Source organism: Bos grunniens, chromosome X (genome assembly GCF_055505025.1).
Source record: "Bos grunniens cultivar Pamir isolate PY7600 chromosome X, Bosgru_T2T1.0, whole genome shotgun sequence".
Classification (NCBI taxonomy): Eukaryota; Metazoa; Chordata; class Mammalia; order Artiodactyla; family Bovidae; genus Bos; species Bos grunniens.
The window spans coordinates 93,118,004-93,142,343 of NC_141194.1; the positions used below are offsets into that span (position 1 = coordinate 93,118,004).

The 24,340-nt window shown below is 43.8% G+C and overlaps 2 protein-coding genes across 13 annotated transcripts in view; both read left to right on the forward strand.

The window, feature by feature from the left end:
- GPRASP2 (G protein-coupled receptor associated sorting protein 2) overlaps positions 1-17,381 on the forward strand; it is an 84,982-nt gene extending 67,601 nt beyond the window's left edge. For 2 of the 5 annotated variants that reach the window (XM_086387306.1, XM_086387308.1), the window contains 3 exons: positions 13,366-13,429; positions 13,535-13,598; positions 14,180-17,381. In XM_086387306.1, the coding sequence (XP_086243432.1) occupies positions 14,506-17,043 (2,538 nt within the window). In that variant the 5' untranslated portion in view covers positions 13,366-13,429; positions 13,535-13,598; positions 14,180-14,505 and the 3' untranslated portion in view covers positions 17,044-17,381. Of the gene's footprint in view, positions 1-10,625; positions 11,481-11,630; positions 12,266-13,365; positions 13,430-13,534; positions 13,599-13,778; positions 13,856-14,179 lie in introns of those variants that run through there. The other 3 variants (XM_086387309.1, XM_086387307.1, XM_086387310.1) reach the window with 3 other exon arrangements.
- The window catches only part of GPRASP3 (G protein-coupled receptor associated sorting protein family member 3), a 108,114-nt gene that overhangs the window by 67,601 nt on the left and 16,173 nt on the right, over positions 1-24,340 (forward strand). The gene's annotated exons all lie outside the window — the stretch shown is intronic.

Sequence of the window (24,340 nt, forward strand, 5' to 3'; positions counted from 1 at the left end):
TTTTTGATTGGGATGTCTGATATTCTGGTATTGAGCACATGAGTTGCTTGTATTTTTTGTATTATTTTTTATCAATTTATTTTAATTGCAAGATAATTACTTTATAATATCGTGATGGTTTTTCCATACATCAACATGAATCAGCCACAGGTGCACATGTGTCCTCCCATCCTGAACCCCCTACCTTCTTCCCTCCCCACCTCATCCCTTTTGGTTGTCCCAGAGCACCAGCTTTGAGTGCCCTGCTTCATGCATCAAACTTGCACTGGTCATCTGTTTTACATATGGCAAAATACATGTTTCAATGCTATTCTCTCAAATCATCCCACCCTCACCTTCTCCCACATAGTCCAAAAGTCTGTTCCTTACATATGTGTCTCTTTTGCTGCCTTGCATTAGCATTGTAATTACCATCTGTTTAAATTCCATATATATGGACTAATATACACTATTTTTCTTTCTCTTTCTGATTTACTTCACTCTGTATAATAGGCTCCAGTTTCATCCACCTCATTAGAACTGAGTCAAATGCATTCCTTTTTATTGAGTAATATTCCATTCTGTATATGTACCACAACTTCCTTATCCATTCTCAGCCAGTGGACATCTAGGTTGCTTTCACGTCCTAGCTGTTGTAAACAGTGCTGCAGTGCATATTGGGGTACATGTGTCTCTTTCAATTCTGGTTTCAGTGTGTATGCCGATCAATGGGACTGCTGGGTCATATGGCAGTTCTATTCCCAGTTTTTTAAGGAATCTCCACATTGTTCTCAATAGTGGCTGTACCAGGTTGCATTCCCACCAACAATGTAAGAGAGTTCCCTTTTCTCCACACCATCTCTAGTACTTATTGTTTGTAGACTTTTTGATGGTGGCCATTCTGACTTGTGTGAGATGATACCTCATTGTAGTTTTGATTTGCATTTCTCTAATAATGAGCGATGTTGAGCATCTTTTCATGTATTTATTAGCCATCTCTATGTCTTCTTTGAAGAAATATCTGTTCTTTTGCCCACTTTTTGATTGGGTTGTTCATTTTTCTGCTATTGAACTGCATGAGCTGCTTGTGTATTCTGGAGATTAATTCTTTGTTAGTTGCTTCATTTGCTATTATTTTCTCCCATTCTGAGGGCTTCATTTTCACCTTGCTTATAGTTTCCACATTGTGTAAAATCAAGTAAGTTTAATTAGGTCCCATTTGTGTATTTTTGTTTTTATTTCCATTACTCTGGGAGGTGGGTCCTAGAGGATCTTGCTGTGATTTATGTCAGAGAGTGTTCTGCCTATGTTTTCCTCTAAGAGTTTTATAGTTTCTGGTCTTACATTTAGATCTTTAATCCATTTTGAGTTTCTTTTTGTGTATGGTGTTAGAAAGTATTCTAGTTGCATTCTTTTAGAGGTGCTTGACCAGTTTATCGAGCACCACTTGTTAAAGAGATTGTTTTGTCTCCATTGTATTGCTTTGCCTCCTTTGTCAAAGATAAGGTGTCCATAGGTGTGTGGATTTATTTTTGGGCTTTCTGTTTTATTACATTGATCTATATTTCTCTCTTTGTGCCAATCCCATGCTGTCTTGATGACTTTAGCTTTGGAGTATAGTCTGAAGTCACGAGGGTTGATTCCTCCAGTTCCATTCTTCTTTCTAAAGATTGCTTTCACTATTTGAGGTTTTTAGTGTTTCCATACAAATTGTGAAATTATTTGTTCTAGTTCTGTGAAAAATATCATTGGTAGCTGATAGGGATTGCACTGGATCTATAGATTGCTTTGGGTAGTATACTCATTTTCACTAGGTTGATTCTTTTAATCCATGAACATGGTATATTTCTCCATTTATTTGTGTCATCTTTGATTTCTTTCATCAGTGTTTTAGATTTCTATATATAGATCTTTTGTATCTTTAGGTAAGTTTATTCCTATCTATTCTTTTCGATGCAATGGTAAATGGGATTGCTTCTTTAATTTCTCTTTCTGTTATTTCATTGTTAGTGTATAGGAATGCAAAGGATTTATGTGTATTAACTTTTTATCCTGCAACTTTACTACATTCATTGAAGAGCTCTATTAATTTTCTGTCTGTATCTTTAACGGTTTTCTATGTACAGAATCATGTCATCTGCAAACAATCGGAGTTTTACTTCTTCTTTTTCAATCTGGATTCTTTTCATGTATTTTTCTTCTATGAATGCTGTGGCTAGGACTTCCAAAACTATGTTGAATAGTAGTGTTGAGTATGGGCACTGTAGCCTTGTTACTGATTTTAGAGGAAATGCTTACGATTTTTCACCATTGAGGATAATGTTTGCTGTGGGTTTGTTGTATATGGCTTTTATTATGTAGGAGTATGTTACTTCTATGCCTTCTTTCTGGAGAGTTTTTGTCATAAATGGGTGTTGAATTTTGTCAAAGCCTTTCTCTGTATATTTTGAGATAATCATGGTTTTTATCTTTGAATTTCTAAACATGGTGGATCACATTGGTTGATTTGCAAATATTGAAGAATCCTTGCATCCCTGGGTCTTGTTCTCATGGGTGGGGCCATGCTCGGTAAATCTTTAATCGAATTTTCTGTTGATGGTTGGAGCTGTGTTCCCTCCTTGCTATTTCAGTTCAGTTCAGTTCAGTTCAGTCTCTTAGTTGTGTCCAACTCTTTGCAACCCCATGGACTGCAGCACACCAGGCCTCCCTGTCTATCACCAACTCCCAGATTTTATGCAAACTCATGTCTGTTGAGTCGGTGATGCCATCCAACCATCTCATCCTCTGTCGTCCCCTGCTCCTCCCTCCTTCAATCTTTCCTAGAATCAGGGTCTTTTCAAATGAGTCAGCTCTTCGAATCAGATGGCCAAAGTATTGGAGCTTCAGCTTCAACATCAGTCCTTCCAATGAACATTCAGGACTGATTGCCTTTAGGATGGACTGGTTGGATCTCCTTGCAGTCCAACGGACTCTCAAGAGTCCTTACCAATGCCACAGTTCAAAAGCATCACTTCTACGGCACTCAGCTTCTTTATAGTCCTACTCTCACATCCATACGTGGCTACTAGAAAAACCATAGCGTTGACTAGATGGACCTTTGCTGACAAAGTAATGTCTCTGCTTTTTAATATGCTGTCTAGGTTGGTCATAACTTTTCTTCCAAGGAGTAAGTGTCTTTTTATTTCATGGCTGCAGTCACCATCTGCAGTGATTTTGGAGCCCCCGAAAATAAAGTCTGACACTGTTTCCACTGTTTCTCCATCTGTTTGCCATGAAGCAAGGGGACCAGATGCCATGATCTTAGTTTTCTGAATGTTGAGCTTTAAGCCAACCTTTTCTCTCTCCTCTTTCACTTTCATCAAGAGGCTCTTCACTTTCTGCCATTTGGGTGGTGTCATCTGCATATCTGAAGTTATTGATATTTCTCCCAGCAATCTTGATTCCAGCTTGTGCTTCTTCCAGCCCAGCGTTTCTCATGATGTACTCTGCATATAAGTAAAATAAGCAGGGTGACAATATACAGCCTTGACTTACTGCTTTTCCTATATGGAAACAGTCTGTTGTTCCATGTCCAGTTCTAACTGTTGCTTCCTGACCTGCATACAGATTTCTCAAGAGGCAGGTTAGGTGGTCTGGTATTCCCATCTCTTTCAGAATTTTCCACAGTTTATTGTGATCCATAGAGTCAAAGACTTTGGCATACTCAATAAAGCAGAAATAGATGTTTTTCTGGGATTCTCTTGCTTTTTCGATGACCAGCAGATGTTGGCAATTTGATATTTGGTTCCTCTGCCTTTTCTAAAACCCGCTTGTACATATGGAAGTTCACAATTCACATATTGTTGAAGCCTGGCTTGGAGAATTTTGAGCATTACTTAACAGCGTGTGAGATGAGTGCAACTATGCAGTAGTTTGAGCATTCTTTGGCATTGCCTTTCTTAGGGATTCGAATGAAAATGGACTTTTTTCCAGTCCTGTGGCCACTGCTGCATTTTCCAAATTTGCTGGCATATTGAGTGCAGTACTTTCAAAGCATCATCTTTTATGATTTGGAATAGCTCAACTGGAATTCCATCACCTCCACTAGCTTTCTTCATTGTGATGCTTCCTAAGGCCCACTTGACTTCATGTTCCAGGATGTCTGGCTCTAGGTGAATGATCACACCATTGTGATCATCTGGGTCATGAAGATCTTTTTTGTATAGTTCTTCTGTATATTCTTGCCACCTCTTCTTAGTATCTTCTGCTTCTGTTAGGTCTATACCATTTGTGTCCTTTATTGAGCCCATCTTTGCATGAAATGTTCCCTTGGTATCTCTAATTTTCTTGAAGAGATCTCTAGTCTTTCCCATTCTATTATTTTCCTCTACTTCTTTGCACTGATTACTGAGGAAGGCTTTCTTATCTCTCCTTGCTGTTCTTTGGAACTCTGCATTCAAATGGGTATATCTTTCCTTTTCTCCTTTGCTTTTTGCTTCTCTTCTTTTCACAGCTATTTGTAAAGCCTCCTCCCCTGCTATTTACCTGGGGCTAAACTATGGTGGAGGTAATGAAGATAATGGTGACCTCCTTCAAAAGAAGGAGTCCTATTATTATTCTTCCCTTGAGAACCCAGGAACAGTATTAAAAGGCAAAAAGATAGGACAGTGAAAGATGAACCCCCCAAGTCCTTAGGTGCCCAATATGCTAGGTAATCCAAGTCTATGCCACAACCAGTAATGCTGAAGAAGCTGAACGGTTCTATGAAGACCTATAAGACCTTTTAGAACTAATACCCAAAAAAGATGTTCTTTTCATTACAGGGGTGTTAAAAGTTTAAGTGAAGTCGCTCAGTCGTGTCCAACTCTTTGCGGCCCCATGGACTGTAGCCTACCAGGCTCCTCTGTCCATGGGATTTTCCAGGCAAGAATATTGGAGTGGGTTGCCATTTCCTTCTCCAGGGGATCTTCCCGACCCGGGGATCAAACCCTGGTCTCCTGCATTGCAGGCAGATGCTTTATCCTCTAAGCCAGCAGGGAAGTCCTTCATTAGAGGGGACTATAATGCAAAAGTAGGAAGTCAAGAAACACCTTGGCCTTGGATTACAGAATGAAGCAGGGCAAAGGCTAATAGAGTTTTGCCAAGAGAACACAATGGTCATAGCAAACACCCTCTTCCAACAACACAAAAGAAGACTCTACACGTGGATATCACCATATGGTCAATGTTGATATCAGATTGATTATATTCTTTGCAGCCAAAGATGGAGAATCTCTATACAGTCAGCAGAAAGAAGACAGGGATATGACTGTGGCTCAGATCATCAACTCCTATTCGCAAAAATCAGAGTTAAATTGAAGAAAGTAGGGACAACCACTAGACCATTCCAGTATGACCCAAATCAAATGCCTTACAGTTATACAGTGTAAGTAAGAAATATATTTAAGGGACTAATTCTAATAGAGTGCCTGATGAACTAAGGATGGAGGTTCGTGACATCGTGCAGGAGACAGGGATCAGGACCATCCCAAGAAAAAGAAATGCAAAAAAGAAAAATGGCTGTCTGAGGAGGCCTTATAAATAGCTGTGAAAAGAAGAGAAGCAAAAAGCAAAGGAGAAAAGGAAAGATATACCCATTTGAATGCAGAGTTCCAAAGAACAGCAAGGAGAGATAAGAAAGCCTTCCTCAGTAATCAGTGCAAAGAAGTAGAGGAAAACAATAGAATGGGAAAGACTAGAGATCTCTTCAAGAAAATTAGAGATACCAAGGGAACATTTCATGCAAAGATGGGCTCAATAAAGGACACAAATGGTATAGACCTAACAGAAGCAGAAGATACTAAGAAGAGGTGGCAAGAATACACAGAAGAACTATACAAAAAAGATCTTCATGACCCAGATGATCACAATGGTGTGATCATTCACCTAGAGCCAGACATCCTGGAACGTGAAGTCAAGTGGGCCTTAGGAAGCACCACAGCGAAGAAAGCTAGTGGAGGTGATGGAATTCCAGTTGAGCTATTCCAAATCATAAAAGATGATGCTTTGAAAGTACTGCACTCAATATGCCAGCAAATTTGGAAAACGCAGCAGTGGCCACAGGACTGGAAAAGGTCAGTTTCCATTCGAATCCCTAAGAAAGGCAATGCCAAAGAATGCTCAAACTACCACACCATTGCACTAATCTCACACACTAGTATGGAGAAGGCAATGGCACCCCACTCCAGTACTCTTGCTTGGAAAATCTCATGGACAGAGGAGCCTGGTGGGCTGCAGTCCATGGGGTCTCGAAGAGTTGGACATGACTGAGTGACTTCACTTACACTTTTCACTCCCATACATTGGAGAAGGAAGTGGCAACCTACTCCAGTGTTCTTGCCTGGAGAATCCTAGGGACAGAGGAGCCTGGTAGGCTGCCATCTCTGGGATCACACAGAGTCAGACATGACTGAAGCGACTTAGCAGCAGCAGCAGCAGCACACACTAGTAAAGTAATGCTCAAAATTCTCCAACCCAGGCTTCAAAAATATGTGAACCATGAAATTCCAGATGTTCAAGCTGGTTTTAGAAAAGGCAGAGGAACCAGATATCAAATTGCCAACATCTGCTGGATCATTTTAAAAGCAAGAGAATTCCAGAAAAACATCTATTTCTGCTTTACTGACTATGCCAAAGTCTTTGACTCTGTGGATCACAATAAACTGTGGAAAATTCTGAAAGAGATGGGAATACCAGACCACCTAACCTGCCTCTTGAGAAATCTGTATGCAGGTCAGGAAGCAACAGTTAGAACTGGACATGGAACAACAGACTGTTTCCATATAGAAAAAGGAGTAAGTCAAGGCTGTATATTGTCACCCTGCTTATTTTACTTATATGCAGAGTACATCATGAGAAATGCTGGGCTGGAAGAAGCACAAGCTGGAATCAAGATTGCTGGGAGAAATATCAATAACTTCAGATATGTAGATGACACCACCCTTATGGCAGAAAGTGAAGAACTAAAGAGCCTCTTGATGAAAGTGAAAGAGGAGAGTGAAAAAGTTGGCTTAAAGCTCAACATTCAGTAAACAAAGATATGGTATCTGGTCCCAATACTTCATGGCAAATAGATGGAGAAACAGTGGAAACAGTGTCAGACTTTATTTTGTTGGGCTCCAAAATCACTGTGGATGGTGACTGCAACCATGAAATAAAAAGATGCTTACTCCTTGGAAGAAAAGCTATGACCTATGACAGTATGTTAAAAAGCAGAGACATCACTTCACCCACAAAGATCCATATAGTCAAAGCTATTGCTTTTCCAGTAGTCATGTGCAGATGTCAGTGGGACTGTATAGAAGACTGAACACCAAAGAATTGATGCTTTCTAACTGTGCTGCTGTAGACGACTCTTGAGAGTTCTTTGGAGAGCAATGAGATCAAACCAGTCAATCCTAAAGGAAATCAACCCTGAATAGTCATTGGAAGGACTGATGCTGAAGTTGAAGCTCCAGTACTTTGGCTACTTGATGTGAAGACGCAACTCAGTGGAAAAGACCCTGATGCTGGGAAAGATTGAGGGCAGGAGGAGAAGGTGACTGAGGATGACATCATTGGATGGCATCATCAACTAACTCAGTTGACATGAGTTTAAGCACAGTCTGGGAGATAGTGAAGGACAGGGAAGCCTTGCATTCTGCAGTCCAGAGAGTTGCAAAGAGTCGGGCATAACTGAATAACTGAAGAACAACAATAACTAGTCTCAGACACATCTTTATTAATCAAAATAGGAACTATTACAGTAAACAAATTTTTGCTGATTAGAAATGTTTATTCATTTAGCATAAAAAATCGTGATTTGGGATTTGACAACATCCTGGAAAGCATATTCTGCATCCTGCTGATTGTGGAAGCTTTTTCCCTGCAAAAAGCCTGAAGAAGTGGTAGTCGGTTCATGAGAGGTCAGGTGAATATGGCAGATGAGGCAAAACTTCATAGCCCAATTCATTCAACTTTTGAAGCATTAGTTGTGTGAAGTGTGGTTGGGTGATGTCATGGAGAAGAATTGAGCCCTTTCTGTTGACCAATGCTGGCTGCAGGCATTGCAGTTTTCAGTGCATCTCATCAATTTGCTAAGCATAATTCTGAGATGTAATGGTTTCACCAGAATTCAGAAAGCTGTAGTGGTTCAGACTGCTAGCAGACCACCAAACAGTGACCATGATCTTTTTTTGGCACAGGTTTGACTTTGGGAAGTGTTTTGGAGTGTCTTCCAACCACTGAGCTGGTCGTCACTGGTTGTTGGGTTGATTTCCTTTAGAATTGACTGGTTTGATCTCTTTGCAGTCGAAGGGACTCTCAAGAGTCTTCTCCAACACCACAGTTCAAAAGTGTCAATTCTTTGGTGCTCAGACTTCTTTATGGTCCAACTCTCACATCCACACATGACTACTGGAAAAACCATAGCTTTGACTATATGGACCTTTGCTGGCAAAGTGATGTCTCTGCTTTTCAATACACTGTCGAGATTTGTCATAGCTTGTCTTCCAAGGAGCAAAGCAAGTGAAAGTGAAGTAGCTCAGTCGTGTCCGACTCTTTGAGAGTGGACTATAGCCTACCAGGCTCCTCCCTCCATGGGATTCTCCATGGCAAGAATACTGGAGTGGGTTGCCATTTCCTTCTCCAGGAGATCTCCGACCCACGGATCAAACCCAGGTCTCCCACATTGCAGGCAGATGCTTTAATCTCTGAGCCACCAGGGAAGTTTAAGGAGCAAGCATCTTCTAACTTCATGGCTGCAATTGCCACCTGCAGTGATTTTGGCGCCCAAGAAAATAAAGTCTGTCACTGTTTCCATTGTTTCCTCATCTAGTTGCCATGAAATGATGGGACCGGATGTCATGATCTTAGTTTTCTGAATATTGAGTTTTAAGCCAGGCTTTTTCACTCTCCTCTTTCACCTTCATCAAGAGGCTCTCTAGTTCCTCTTTGCTTTTTGCCATCAGGGTGGTGTCATCTGCATATCTGAGGTTATTGATGTTTCTACCAGGAATCTTGATTCCAGCTTGTGCTTCATCTAGCCTGGCACTTTTCGTGATGTACTCTGCATATAAATTAAATAAGCAGGGTGACAATAGACAGCCTTGATGTATTCCTTTCCCAATTTTGAACCAGTCCTTTGTTCCATGTCTGGTGCTTGACCTGCATACAGGTGTCGCAGGAGGCAGGTAAGGTGGTCTGGTATTCCCATCTTTTTAAGAATTCTCCACAGTTTGTTGTGATCCACACAGTCAAGGGCTGTAGCATAATCAATGAAGCAGACGTAGATGTTTTTCTAGAAATCTCTTGCTTTTTTGATGATCCAAAGTATCATTTCATTTAGGATGAAATAAATACTGCTTACCAGTCAGATATAGGTCAGCATTCTTTTAATATTTAAAGCTTTTCTTTTCCCCATTGACTTTAAAGATGAAACAATTCATCCAAGCTGGTTTCCTCACATGTAACATGAAGGCAATAGTTTATTTCAATAATAGTTCATAGTGTCCAATATTTTTGTGAGTTAATACACAAAATGTTTAAAATAGGACCTTCCTTGGTTCAATAAATGTTAATGAGTTGTACTGTCTGTTCTCTAAATGAATTAACAATAAAATGTCTAACAGACATTTCAAAATCTCACAGTATAATCTGTCAGCTAGTAGTAGATTCACTCCTCTGTCAGTATCTTGAAATGAAGATTTCACTATATCCAGAATGACCACATAGGATTGCTAATATGACTTTGGATAAATCTGTAAATTTTTAGAAAAAAATTAATAAGAATGAAACTACAAGTAAAGGTCACCTCCATGGGAGTGGAGATTTCTTTTTTGTTTGTGCTGAGGACAAAGTAGATGCTCATATATATAGTTGTTGAATGAACGCAAGGCACCAGCCACTTGAAGGAGGAGAAAGAACAGTTCAGAGAGTCAAAGAGATTCACATACACCCACAGATCTCAGCAGAGCTCAGACTCGCTTCTTTAAGCCTGGCATTCACCCAAGAGAGAGTATACTTTGGAACAAAGAAAACATAATCCACAGTTCAGCTAAGGCCATTGAAAGAACACAGTGAAAGACTTTCTGTGACAACTGACATCTGTTGTCTCTAGATACAATATAGAATTGTCTCTAGATTTTTTCCTGTTATCTAAATATTGTACAGTTATCAGGTCTGACTCTTTGTGACCCCAATAATAAGTATCTAATAACAAGTAAAAGCTGATAGGTAAATATATGAAAATTCATGGTAAGAATAATGTTCCCTTTTCATTCTGGTAAGCATCAGTGATTTTCAGTAAATAGGGACTTTCTCCAAGATGAACCTCAGAGGATTGCAAAATCCCTCTCCTTTAGCAAAGAGAGAAGGTTCTTAAGAGGGTGGTTATAGTGGTGAGTGGTGAGAGATGAGCCCCCAAATTGATCCTCCCAGGGCATGAAGCCCAATTTGAGTGAAGAGGAGTGGACAGTCAGGATGGTGATTGAATTCCATGCCTACTGTTGCTGTAACAAATTATCACAATATTGCTGGCTTAAAAAAAAAAAGGCAAAAAATAAAAATACTGAAGGTTGCACATAGGAAAGGGTTTCACTGGTCTGAAATAAAGGTGATAGGAGGACTTCATTCTTCCAAGAGGTCCTAGAGGAATCTGTCTCCTTGCCTTTTCCACCTTCTGGGTCTGCATGGGCCTTGGCCTCTGGCTTCCTTCTTCAAAACCAGCGACATCCTATCCACTGGTGGCATCTTGCATGCAACTTCACTGTGACACTAAATCTTCTGCCTGCTTCTTCCACATTTAAAGTAGCCTTCCATGGCATTGGCCAAGATAAAGCAGTGTAATCTTCCTTTACATTCAGGTGATTAGCAATCTTAATTCCATCTGTGACCTTAAGTCTCCTGTGCAAGGTGAAAGTGAAAGTGAAGTTGCTCAGTCGTGTCCGACTCTTTGCGACCCCATAGACTGTAGCCTACCAGGCTCCTCTGTCCATGGGATTTTCCAGGCAATAGTTCTGGAGAACAGGACATGGACGTTTTGGGGGGACTTTTATTCAGCCTACCAAAGCGAGGGTGTCATTTACTTGGGTTTTAAAATGGGCAACAATACCAACAGGTTTGTGTTCAACCAGAGATGTTCTTAACCATGGCTGCTCTTTGCCCAACAGAGCACAAATGAAGGAGATGGAGACTACAGGGAGGACTTAGAAGTGCAGGAATCAGAAGTGCAGGAATCAAGAACCAGCAGATTACTGTCTTGGGGAAGGGAGTGTCTGGTGGGGCTGACTCCAAACAATGGCTGGGGGAAGTAGACTGGTGTGTATGGCAAGCGTGTGAGATCCCAATTGGTTCTAATCCTTGGCGTATTCCCACTCTGCCAAAGATGAGGAGCCCTTGGAATCCCCTGCAAGAGACCTGACAGGAGCCAGGAAGAGGAGCCAGGACTGCCCCTACATGGTGCCTGACCCCTCGCTGTGGGGTGAGAAACAGGATTGTCTGAGCAGGTGCGGGTCCTGTCAGGGAAAGGTCCTCTTTCCTGGGCAACTGTGGGGACAGTGAAATGGTAAAGTGTGCCACCACAGCGACTGAGAGAACAGCAGTGTGGCAGAAAGAATGACGACACTGGCGCAGACAAGTGGTTTGTCTCCTCAGCCAGAGGTCTATCAGGGGCTGCCTTCCCTTAGAAGAGGGGCAGGGGCTCGGCCTCCACGGGCGCCCCTTCCCACTTTCCTCCAGCCCACGGCCCCTGAAGGTGAAAGCAGCCCCCCAGCCACCCGCGCCCAAGAAGGATGGCCAGCGTGATGGGGGAAGGGAGGGGGTGGACACCAAACACTCTGCAGGTTCACACACAAACACACACACACTGCGGGGCGGCCTGTATCCATCCGCTGCTCCCTGCAGTGCGACCCCTCGCGACCCTCCCAGCCCCGGCCCGCGACCCCACTACGCTGCAGGGCCAGAAGCGTGGGGCGTGGGGGGGGGGTGGTCACCCCACGGGGGGCAGCGGAGGGCTGGCGTGGCTCCGCCCCTCAGCCTGGCGTTCTTCCCGGCCCCGCCCACTCTGGGTCGGAACTACGGTGGGCCTGCGAGGGGGCGTCGAGCCCATTCGTGCCGTATCCCTCCGCCCCCCTTCCCGACACCCTCGCCGCGAGCCGTCGGTGCCGCAGCCTGCGCAGCCCCTACCCGGTTTGGCGCAGCGGCGCGGGAGGTGGGGACGCCTCTTTTCCATTCCGCCCGCACGGCGAGCGGTGGGAAGCGAGAGAAGAGCTGCGACCCTGCGCCTGCGAAGGCAAGTGGGGGTGTCGTGGGGCGACGACCGGCTCACAGCCTGTCCCTGGCAGCCTGAAGACGGGGAGGCGAGCAGAGCGGGATCCTTAAAGAGATGCGCAGCGCTGGGGGACCCCTGGCCCTGAGACGACGGCAACCGGCGCGGGCCGGGCCCGGGGTTGCGGGGTCTTGGTTGTAGGGGTTCCCTCGGATGCTGGGGAGGCGTGCGGCACGGACTAGTCCCTGGCGGGCTTTCCGGGTGCCTGTGCCCCGCCCTCGACTTGCCTGTGCGGGGAGAGGGCTGTGCGGGAAGCTGCTATGGGAGAAATGGCGGAGGGAGCCTGGGTGGGCGCTCCGAGGAGGTCGCCGGAGCTGGGACGGGAGCAGCCCGGGCTATGATTCTGTCAAGGGACCTGTCGGACCCCTCGTGCCGGGTGCTGTCCTTTCCCACAGGCACCTTTTTGATGCCAAAGTCTACTGTCTGTGCAGTAGGTCTGGCAATTTCAGGCCACGGGGTGCATCTGTAGAGAAGCTTGAGGAAAACGAGGGACAGGGAAAAAACCTATTTTTCTGAAAGTGTATGGGGGGTGGGGGTGGGCAGCAGCCGTTGACTGGGCATCTGAATCGGGGTCGGGTGATTGCGACCAGCACAGGTCAGGCATGCAGGAATATTTCGTAAATTTCTTGTCTACCAGGTTTTTACACACTTCCCTTGCCTTCCTTTCTCTTCGCAATCCAGAATTGGGGGTGGAAAAGATGAACTGGGAGGTAAAGGTGGGACAGAAATCATAAATTCAGGTACCACTGCACAACCTGTTTTCTAGAATATGTGGGCACCCTTCCCCCAAATTATGCTGCGTAAGGCAAAGGGATGTGGTGCACCTAGTGGTGAATCCTCATAATAGGAGAAGGGAGCAATGCGAAAAATGTGACGTCAAGAGATGCTGTTTGTTATCTTGACTGCTGAAATACAGGACCTAAATAAAATGAAAATATTCTACTAAGAGGACTCTAAATATTGAAAGACAGTATATGAATTCCCATACTCGGTGTTGGTCTGTCCACCAGCCTCTTAGTTGCTACCTTGGTCTTCTGACTGTCTTTTTCATCTTTTGTCCATAGACCTTCTTTAAGGCTGGTTACTTCTGCAAGGAAGGAAAGAAGGAAGAGACTGAAATCTCTGAAGGTTTGTGCAAAGAGGAGCAATGCAGGGGACAGCTACAGAGGAAGATTGACAAGTGTTTTCCATCTAGTTGGGTGTCGCTGATTCACATCTCCTACTCTCTTTTAGATTTGCAGACTGCTGCAGAACCCCTTGACCATTTCCTGTCCTGCAGGAGTGTTAGGATTGTTGGGTAGGTGTGGATTGGGCAGTGAATGGGAGGAGCAGACCAGAGAGCAGGGACCAAGAGAAAGAAAACATAAGACAAATTAGACACTTAAACAAAAAGAAATATTTGTATTCGGGGTCAGGGTGTCTGCCTGTCAACCAAGCAGTCAGACTCCATTTTTACTGTATGTTTACTTATCCATAGGACAGCCTGCTGTTTGCATAAGGCTTAATACCACTGAAACAAAACAAGGAGAGGAAGATTGTGCCACATTAGTGCAGGTATGAGAGTGGGTACAGCTTTTGGGTGAGGTAGAAAAGACAAACAGGTCCAAGAATGATTAGGGTCTGGTCTTGGGGCTCCTCAGCCTCTCCCATTGCCAAGATACTTTCACACTATTTATGCATGTGTGTTGTAGCAAGCAAAGCAATGTGGCATCTCTGGAATTAAAGAGTATGTTTGGGTAAAATGAGGATGACAGAGAGACTTTCTAATAGCCTAACTTTCCCACCAAGCTTTTAAGGTCCAGTCTCTCTGTGTGAGTTTTTGCATGGAGTGACACAGTTGGAAGAGATTCAATGTCCCATGTTATTCTTGCTTCCTAGATTGACTTCCAGTGGCAGCTCTGGTGGTGTTGGAATTGCTGCTGACCATCACCATCGACAGGTCTGCACCCTGCCCTGGGGAAGCATCCATCCTCTCTCAGCTTGGTTGGTCTTCTTCTGCACTCTGTGATATTGGCTGGGACTGGTATTGGAAAGAGGCTGATTGAGTTCTGGACTGGTGATTGACTCTAACTTTTGTTTCCAACTATATTGTCTGAATCATCTAGAGATTACACAGTGTGAGGATTCAGAACTGTGACAGATCTGTGGTAGAGACTGAGACTTGGATTGAGGTATTTAACCAGGTCTTTTCTGTAACTTGTACTATGACTGGGGCTGAAGTTGAGCCTGTTGCCCAGGCCAAGCCTGAAAAGAAGCCTGGAGAAGAGGTTGTGGGTGGGGCTGAGAGAGAGACTGAAGTCCCAATGGTGGTCAGACCAAAGGTTAGGAACCAGGCAACATCTGGGGCAAGGTCGAAAACTGAGTCCAAGGCAACGGCTGGGGCAAGGCCTAAAACTGAGTCACAGACAATGGCTGGAGCAAGGCCCAGAACAGAGTCGCAGCCAATGGCTGGGGCAAGGCCTAAAACTGAATTCCAGGCAATGCCAGGAGCAAGGCCCAAAACTGAGGCCAGGGCAGTAGGCAGGGCACGTCCTAAGACTGAAGCCAAGGCAATCCCTGGAGCAAGACCCAAAGATGAAGCCCAAGTTTGGGCTCAGACTGAGTTTGGGGCTGAGGCAATGTTGCAATCAGAGGGCATGCCCCAAACCAGTGTAGTAGCCTGGCCATTGGTCAATACTGAGTCTGGGTCAGTCACTAAACCTATGGCCCTATCTGTGGATAGGGAACTGGTCAATGTGGACAGTGAGACCTTTCCTAGCTCCCAAGTTCAGACAGGAATCCAACCCTGGTTTGGGTCTGGGGAGGAAACTAGTATGGGGTCTTGGTGCTATCCCAGGGCTAAGGCCAGAGAGGAGGCTTCTAGTGAGTCTGGATTCTGGTCAGCAGATGAGACCTCTACAATGTCTTCTTTTTGGGCTGGGGAAGAGGCCAGTATCAGATCATGGCCTAGGGAAGAGGCCAATACCAGGTCTAGGCACAGGGCCAAACATCAGCCTAATCCCAGATCCAGGCCCAGATCCAAGCAAGATCCCTTTATTGATTCCTGGTCTGGGTCTGAGGAGGAGTCTGGCAACCCATTCTGCTTGTGGGCTGGAGAAAATACCAATAACTTGTTCAGGTCCAGAGTCAGGGATGAGGCAAATATGAGGTCCAAGCTCCGGACAAAAAGAGAGGACTTTTTTGAATCTGAGTCTGAAGACGAGTACTATAAGGAATCTTGGTTTTTGCCTGAAGAAGAGGCCAATAGTAGATTCAGACCCAGAGACAAGGAAGCGCCTAATACTGTATTGAAGCCCAGGACCCAGAAAGTTGTTAATAACAGTGACAGGGTCAAACAAGAAACCAGGTTTGAGGAGGAAGTCATTATTGGGTCCTGGTTCTGGGCAGAAAAAGAGGCCAGTATGGAGGCTGGAGCTTCAGCCATCTGTGAATCTGAGGCAGGGGCTGAGGAGGGGGCCATTGGTGGATCGTTGTTCTGGACTGAGGAAAATTCCAGTTTGGGAGCTGTGGCCAGAGAAGAGACCAGACCAGAGTCTGAAGAAGAGGCCATATTTGGGTCCTGGTTCTGGGACAGGGATGAGGCCTGCTTTGACTTAAATCCTCGTCCTGTGTACAAGGCTAGTCCCAGGTTCAGAGATGGAGCCGAGGAGGAAGTTAATGTATCATCCAGGCCCAAAACCTGGGAAGAGGTCACTGTCGAATTCAAACCTGGTCCTTGTCATGGGGTTGGCTTCCCATCCCCAAGCCCCTTTAGAATTCCTGAAGAAGCAACAACATCTGTATACACCGAACTATTTGAGGGAAAGCCCAAGAATGTGGAAGTTACCCCAGAAGGGGAAGAGCAGGAATCTTTGCTTCAGTCTGATCAGCCTGACTCTGAGTTCCCATTTCAATATGATCCATCCTACCGGTCAGTCAGGGAAATTCGGGAGCATCTTAGGGCCAAGGAGAGTGCACAGCCTGAGAGTTGGTCCTGCAGCTGCATACAGTGTGAGCTTAAAATTGGTCCAGAAGAGTTTGAAGAACTCCTCTTATTAATGGACAAAATTCGAGATCCTTTTATTCATGAAATATCTAAGATTGCAATGGGTATGAGAACTGCTTCTCAATTTACTCGTGATTTCATTCGCGATTCAGGTGTTGTCTCACTTATTGAAACCTTACTCAATTATCCCTCCTCCCGAGTTAGGACAAGTTTTCTGGAAAATATGATTCACATGGCTCCACCTTACCCAAATCTGAACATGATTGAGACATTTGTGTGTCAAGTGTGTGAGGAAACCCTTGCTCATAGCGTGGGTTCCCCTGAGCAGGTGCTTGGGTTAAGGATGCTTAGACACCTCACCTCAACTACTGACTATCACACACTGGTTTCCAATTATATGTCTGGATTTCTTTCCTTATTAACCACAGGCAATGCAAGAACAAAGTTTCACATTCTGAAAATGCTGTTGAATTTGTCTGAAAATCCCATGGTGGCAAAAAAACTGTTTAGTGCCAAGGCTCTATCAATATTTGTGGGTCTCTTTAACATAGAAGAGACAAATGATAACATTCAAATTGTTATTAAAATGTTTCAGAATATCAGTAATATTATCAAAAATGGAACAATGGCCTTAATTGATGATGATTTCAGTCTTGAGCCACTTATTTCTGCATTCCATGAATTTGAGAAGTTGGCTGAGGAACTGCAAGTCCAAATAAACAATCAAAGTGATCCTGAGGTAGGACAGCAAAGCTAATATGACTATCCACCTGCCTCTGATCAGCCTTATGTTCCCAAAGAACCCTGAGTAGTGCTTTGGTTTTCAGTCTGGTTTTTTATTGTAACTTATACTTTAATTCTGATGTTAACTTTGTCCAATTCTTTGTTTGAGCTGGATCATTTTGTGGATGCCAAATGATTATTAGTGCTGAAAAAATTTGTCGATATTTGTCTTGCTGTCCAGATTGCTGTATTTTTCAGTATTGAGCTTCTAGTGAACTGAGCTGCCTGTGTAAGTTACTCTGCTATTCATTGTTTAAACATATTGTTCTCTATTTGAGTCAGTGTTTTAAATAAAGTTCTGTGTGAAAAGTGGCAGAAGTGACCCTTCTTCAGTTTAAAATCTAGATGTAGATACATCGTGCACAGTGACAGACAATTTGTAGTATGACATACATACCCTCATTGGAAAATCCCATTCCTGGAGCTTAAAGAGGAAGGGATTGCTGTGGGCTGTGGTACTTGAGGAATGCTTCAGAGAAGAGGGACTCAAATTGGTCACTGAATAGTAGGAGGAGACAACCCATTAGGTCATTCTTGGAAGTGAGTAGTGTGGTGTGAAGAAAAGTGTGTACCTAGAAAACTCTATTCTGGTAGCATGGGTATAACCTGTCTTCCTGGAATAGGTGAGACAAGTTTAGTGAGGGATGCAGTTGGAATGAGGCCACTTTGGAGAACTAAATTGGCCAAATCTGCACATTTTGCAACTCAAAGTAGAGGTGCTGCTCAGTGCCACCTGAAGAGAGAACAAGTAGAGTAGAATAACAGTTAAATGGAGTCATGAATAAGATTTCCTTTGTGATCCTAATCCAAGGAAATTATTAAGGAAATACCATACAGCTATTAAAAGAGATCTATTTATTGGCATGGAATGACACTGATGCTTTTATATCTGGTGACATAGACAAGACTGTGACATCATCTATGGAAAATTATTAATAGATTCCATTTTTAAAACCTGTGTGTAAACAGACACAATTCCTGTACAATTTCAGTAATGACTTTCTAAGAAACTTCACATATTCCATATTCTGGAAGAAAATACTGTGCTAAAGAAGTTTTCAGAGACAGGCATTGGGGAGATACAAAATAAGACAATGGTTTTACCTTTTAATATGCTTATATCTAGTGCTTTAAGTTATAGGTGGACACGTTGGAAGGGATATAGTTATGTAAATGAACATGTGTTAAAATAATCTTTTAGAGATTAAACTCATTTAGAACAGTTGAAAAGGAATGAGACTTCAGAAAAACTAGCTTATGAAATGTTTTAAAGAAAAGTAAAATTACAAAGGTTGCTAAGTTTCTATTAGTCTCTTAATTGTATGAAGATGGCAGCCTTTTGACATGACTGTTACATACAAAAGATCATCACATTTCCTTTTGTAGTGGACAAAGTGGACAACAAAGCTCCAGAAGCAGATAGTGGTAATGATTGCACAACACTGTGAATGTACTTAATGCCATTGAATTATACACATTAAGATGGTTAAAATCGTAAGTTTTATGTTATGTGTATTTTCCACAAAATAAGAAAAATATCATACCATACCTTCAGACAAGAATTGCAGAAGTCAGGGATAGGTTTGGTTTGGAGAGGGAATACAGATCTGTGGGAAATACCATATGTCTTGTTATTTTTAGACATGGTGAAAATGTTTTGTCTGAGGATGCTGTTAATTTTTGAAATGGTAAATTTATGATTCGTAAGTTAGAAATCACTGCAGATGGTGACTGCAGCCATGAAATTACAAGACTCTTGCTCCTTGGAAGAAAAGCTATGACAAACTTAGTGTATTGAAAAGCAGAGACATCACTTTGCCAACAAAGGTCCATATAGTCAAAACTATGGCCCAGTAGTCATCTATGGACATGAGAGTTGGACATAAAGAAGGCTGAGCACCAAAGAATTGATGTTTTTGAACTGTGGTGTTGAGAGTCCCTTGACAGCAAGGAGATCAAACCAGTCAATCCGAAAGGAAATCAACCCTGAATAGTCATTGGAAGGAATGATACTGAAGCTGAAGTTCCAATACTTTGGCCACCTGATGTGAAGAACTGACTCATTGGAAAAGACCCTTATGTTGGGGAAGATTTAAGGTGGGAGGAGAACGGGGTGACAGGATAAGATAGTTGGATGGCATCACCAACTCAATGGACATGAGTTTGAGCAAGCTCTGGGAGGTGTTGAAGGACAGGGAAGCCTGGCATGCTGCAGTCCATGGGGTTGCAAACAGTCGGATACGACTGATCAACTAAACAACAATAAAATTAGAAATGGACATATGGAAGTTTTTTTCAACACAACAGCCACTAAGATTATGAGAATGGCTGAAGGAGATGTGTATATACAATATACAGTATATAATCATAAACAAAACATGTTTAGCTGCTAATTTGAGTCCGCCTCTTTTGAGACACCCATGGACTGTAGCCTGCCAGGCTCCTCTGTCCATGGAATTTCCCAGGGGAGAGTACTGGAGTGGGTTGCCATTTCCTTCTGCAGGGAATCTTCCTAACTCAGGGATCAAACCTGCATCTCCTGCATTGCAGGCGGATTCTTTACTGCTGAGCCAACAGGGAAGCAGACAAAATATATATGTATTAAATTTCATACACATAGAAAGTTAATAAATGTTAGTATAACATTGCTGGATCAGGTACAAAGTTGATTAATATCTTAAGGGTGATAAATCATTTATGTTTTCTATTCCACTGGACATGAATCATTTCCATATCTATTGGACAAAATACCTACAAGTTAATATAGCCTCTCAGGGTTGAAAACTTGCTCAGTCAACAGGAAGTGAATCCCAGCACTGCACTGAACTAGTATCCAGTAACTTATGTTGTCTTTACCCAATTTTTGTATACTTTTTCTGACAGTGCAACACCTCCCATCCAATTTTAGGCTCCAAGGTTTTTGGAAGTGGGGCAAAGTGGCAGTTTTGCCTCCATTCACAAACCAGAAGTGATAACAGAGATCGTCCTGGTGATGGAAATTGGAGACTGAATGTTTGTTTTGCCTATCAGTATTTTCAAGATAGATCTTGCGTGTGTTTTAATACATCACCCGAGTTTTATCAGTTCAGTCGCTCAGTCGTGTCTGACTCTCTGCGAGCCCATGGACTGCAGCACGCCAGGCTTCCCTGTCAAACTCCTGGAACCTACTCAAACGAGTTTTATACAGAATATTAAAAGTCAGTTGGTCTCTGAACTCCTCATGGAGTGTTCCTTGCCAGCCCTATGTTCCTACAGAGCAAAGCCCAGGCCTAGGACTGGAAGCGTTGGCTCCAATCCAGCCTTCCTTTCAGTTCTCTTATCTTCACCACCACCTGGAGCTTCAGGTTGTTCTAGCAAGCAGCTCAGCCCCAGAGGCAGAAGACTGTACCTTGCTTGTTACTGCAGGGCAGCAGCAGACATGCCGAATGTGCAGTCACATGAGGCTGAGGGTGGATTCCATGACGGCACTCTCACTTGGACCAGCGTAGAGGTGTGTAAGCACTGAAAAGGGTCGGAAAAGACTTGCACCTGACGCTTGACAGACGGCTGTAAGAGGAGTGGTAGGATGTAACGGTGGGTGGGTGGGTAGATGTCTCTTCATGCTGCACTAGCCAGAAAACGAATTCCTCAGGTGCCCAGGATTACGGTAATTGTTGGCAGAGGACACAATCCCTCAGCCAATCGCGAGTGTCAGCCGGGGCCTGATTTTTGTCCAGGAGCTCAAGAGGCCGGAAGTCATCGTGAGGGAGGCATATGTGGAGAGAAGCAGCGGCCGCTGTTGGAGGAGGTGGGTTCGAGGCCGGCCGGGGAAATAGCATCCATGGGAGGTGGTAGTAGAGACTAGATCCTCGTGGAGGAAGCGCCTGGTACCTTCGTGCTCCCTCCTGCTCCCTCCTGCTTTCTGAATGCCCCTCACCCCACCCAGCATGGCGTGACTGTTTCTTTGGGTAGGGGAGATGGACACGAGGAAGCAGTTGGCTTCAGAGGTGCCTAGAAAGAGGACATTGTGAAGTGACAGTTCGTGAACACCTGTGGTCTTGCATCAGGAAATGCAGGTGTGAAGATAAGAACTGTTAGCTACACTCCCTTCCTCCCACCTCGTTGGCACTCTACTGTTTTGTCTTTTCCAGCTGGTGAAACCAGCTCGAAATTGGGGCAGGGGTTGGGATATCCAAGGCTGCAGCTGCCTGGAGATGTAAGAGGAATTAACCCCAATCTGGGCAGCTCTGGGGAAGGGGAGATAACAGACTCAGGAGGAGGGAATCTGTTTGTTTGGGGCCCTTCACATAGGAGTTCTCTTTGGGATACTGCCAAGCTTCTCAGTTCCCAAGATGATTCCTGAATCTGTGCCCCAGGTAGCAGCTCCCTCCCATCTAGGAACTCAAAACTGCTACTCCTTGGAGGCTCCCTCCTGCTGCAGCAGTGCTGGGCGTCTGAATAGGGTTTTTCTGGCAACCACCTTATGAAAACTGCTTTATGGATTGTCTCGTGTGTCTGCTCTGCTGACACTTTGCTCTCTTTGCCGTTTGCTTTCTGCCCACTTCTTCAGGCGTGTTTCTTTGGTCTTACACTAGGTGTAAGATCCTTAGTGTATCCTTGGTGTATCCTTGCACTAGGTGTAAGGTCCTTGGTCTTACACTAAGTGTAGGTCTGAAAGGTTGTTGCTGAATGAAAAGATGCTGGGATTCTTGGCCTCTGGAGGAGAAGAATTCAATCTGGGGCCAGAGATGAGGCTCAGAGCTTTTGTGTAATAAAGTTTTATTAAAGTATAAAGGAGATAGAGAAAGCTTCTGACATAGGCATGAGAAGGGGGCAGAAAGAGTACCCCCCTGCTAGTATTCAGCTGGATGTTATATAGTCGCTGCTGCTGCTGCTGCTGCTGCTAAGTCACTTCAGTCATGTGTGACTCTGTGTGACTCCATAGATGGCAGCCCACCAGGCTCCCCCATCCCTGGGATTCTCCAGGCAAGAACACTGGAGTGGGGTGCTGTTTCCTTCTCCAATGCATGAAAGTGAAAAGTGAAAGTGAAGTCGCTCAGTCGTGTCCGAGTCTTCGAGACCCCATGGACTGCAGACTACTAGGCTCCGTCCATGGGATTTTCCAGGCAAGCGTACTGGAGTGGGTTGCCATTGCCTTCTCCGTATATAGTTACTAGCAGTCTATTAATGAAAGAAAGGAATGTCTTAAAACTCAGAATGGCACCAGGCCCCTCATCCATAAGATGCATTTTGGGATAATCTTGGCACCAGATGACTTGAATCTTGGAGAAGGGCAGATTACCATATAAATAGTTTCGTTTACATAGATTAGGGGAACAATATCTGAATATAACATACTGGTTTGTCAAGTAGGTTCTCTGAGCCATTGACTTGAAGGTAGAGTTTGAGGTAAAAGCCTAGTACATTAACATAGCTTAAGACAAACATTTCCATAAGAAAAATGCATTGGTTAACTCAAGATTTGAGAATAGTTAACTTCAGGTGAAACCAGGTGTCATTATGGCAACACAGTATTTTAAGAGAAACCTCCTTTTAAATTTGTATAGAGAAGGAAAAAAATATTGTTAGTTTGTTTCCTCCTGCAGCTTAAGTGAGATAAAAATATCTGACACTTGCAGCCTATTTCCTCCGTTTGGAGACCCCTGGCCTTCCTGCCTGTCACCCTCTCAGGTCCTTGGTATATCCTTATCCTCTTTCTAACTAAATATCCCCACTCCACCTACCCACTCCCTCCAACCCCCATATCCACCAGATACCAGGCAATATAAGAAAGTGCCACTAGGAAATAATGAATTCTCCTAAGCCCACTCATATCCTTATTTTTATACTCAGTATAGAGTTGAAACTATGCAATAATTCTATTTCAGGTCCTCCTGTTTATATTTAAAAGCTGGAATAGAGTAGTGGGCATGTGGGTAAAATTACAGAGATTGAGTTCTTAGGGCTTCCTCCTCCTCTCTTACCCCCTGCCTCTTTTGTTGTTATCCTCTTCCCTCCATTCTCCAGAATTCTGGTAATATATGTATTGGTACCAACATTTAAGTTGTGGCCTTTCCCCACAAACTTTGTTGTCTTGTCTGTGTTGTTTTAGAGTTTGACAAAACACCTCAAACATTAAGTGGTATGTGAAAGTCGCTCAGTTGTGTCTGACTCTTTGCGACCCCGTGGACTATATAGTCCATGGAATTCTCCAGGTCAGAATACTGGAGTGGGTAGCCTTTCCCTTCTCCAGGGGATCTCCCCAACCCAGGGATCGAACCCAGGTCTCCTGCATTGGGAGGGCAGATTCTTTACCAGCTGAGCCATAAGGGAAGCTCAAGAATACTGAAGTGGGTAGCCTATCCCTTCTCCAGGGGATCTACCTGACCCAGGAATTGAACTGGGGTCTCCTGCATTTCTGCAGATTCTTTACCAACTGAGCTATCAGGGAAGTCCTTAAGTGGTATAAGAGAGAATACATCTGACCTTTGTCTCTGGATCCTTGCACAGAGCCAGGAATTTCTTGAACCTTGGTAAGATCTATGTTTATGAATGGACTGTGGTTGGTCCTACTTAGCTTCAGGATGTGAGAATGTGGGCTGGTCACTATAATGGGACAATCACGTATTTAGAGTTAGAACTTTAGGCCAGCAGGAACTCCTGAGTGGGGAGGAGGCTAGATTTGGGGTTCAATCATGTGACCAGTAATTTACTCAATCATGCCTATGTAATGAAACCCCAGTGAAAACTCTTCCTGGTTGGTAACCACACTGATTTCCAGGGAGGATGATATTGCCCCAAATCCGTGAAAAGTGGGCATGAAATTTGTCTGTATGTCTGAAACGCGTCCATAACTTGTTCTATGTGTATCTTTTCTATTAAAACTATAACTCTACATATAGCACGTTTAGTGCATTCTTTAAGTTGTTCTAGTAAATTATCAAACCTGAAGGGGGCATTGTTCAGTCACTCATTTGTATCCAACTCTTGGCAGCCCCATGGACTGCAGCACTCCAAGCTTTCCTGTCCTTCACTATTTCCTGGAGTTTGCTCAGATTCATGTCCATTGAGTCAGTGATGCCATCCAACCATCTCATCCTCTGTTACTTCCTTCTCCTCCTGCCCTCAATCTTTCCCAGCATCAGGGTCTTTTCCAACGACTTGGCTCTTCGCGTCAGGTGGCCAAGGTATTGGAGCTTTGGCTTCAGCATCAGTCCTTCCAATGAATATTCAGGGTTGATTTCCTTTAGGATTGACTGGTTTGATCTCATTGCTGTCCAAGAGACTCTCAA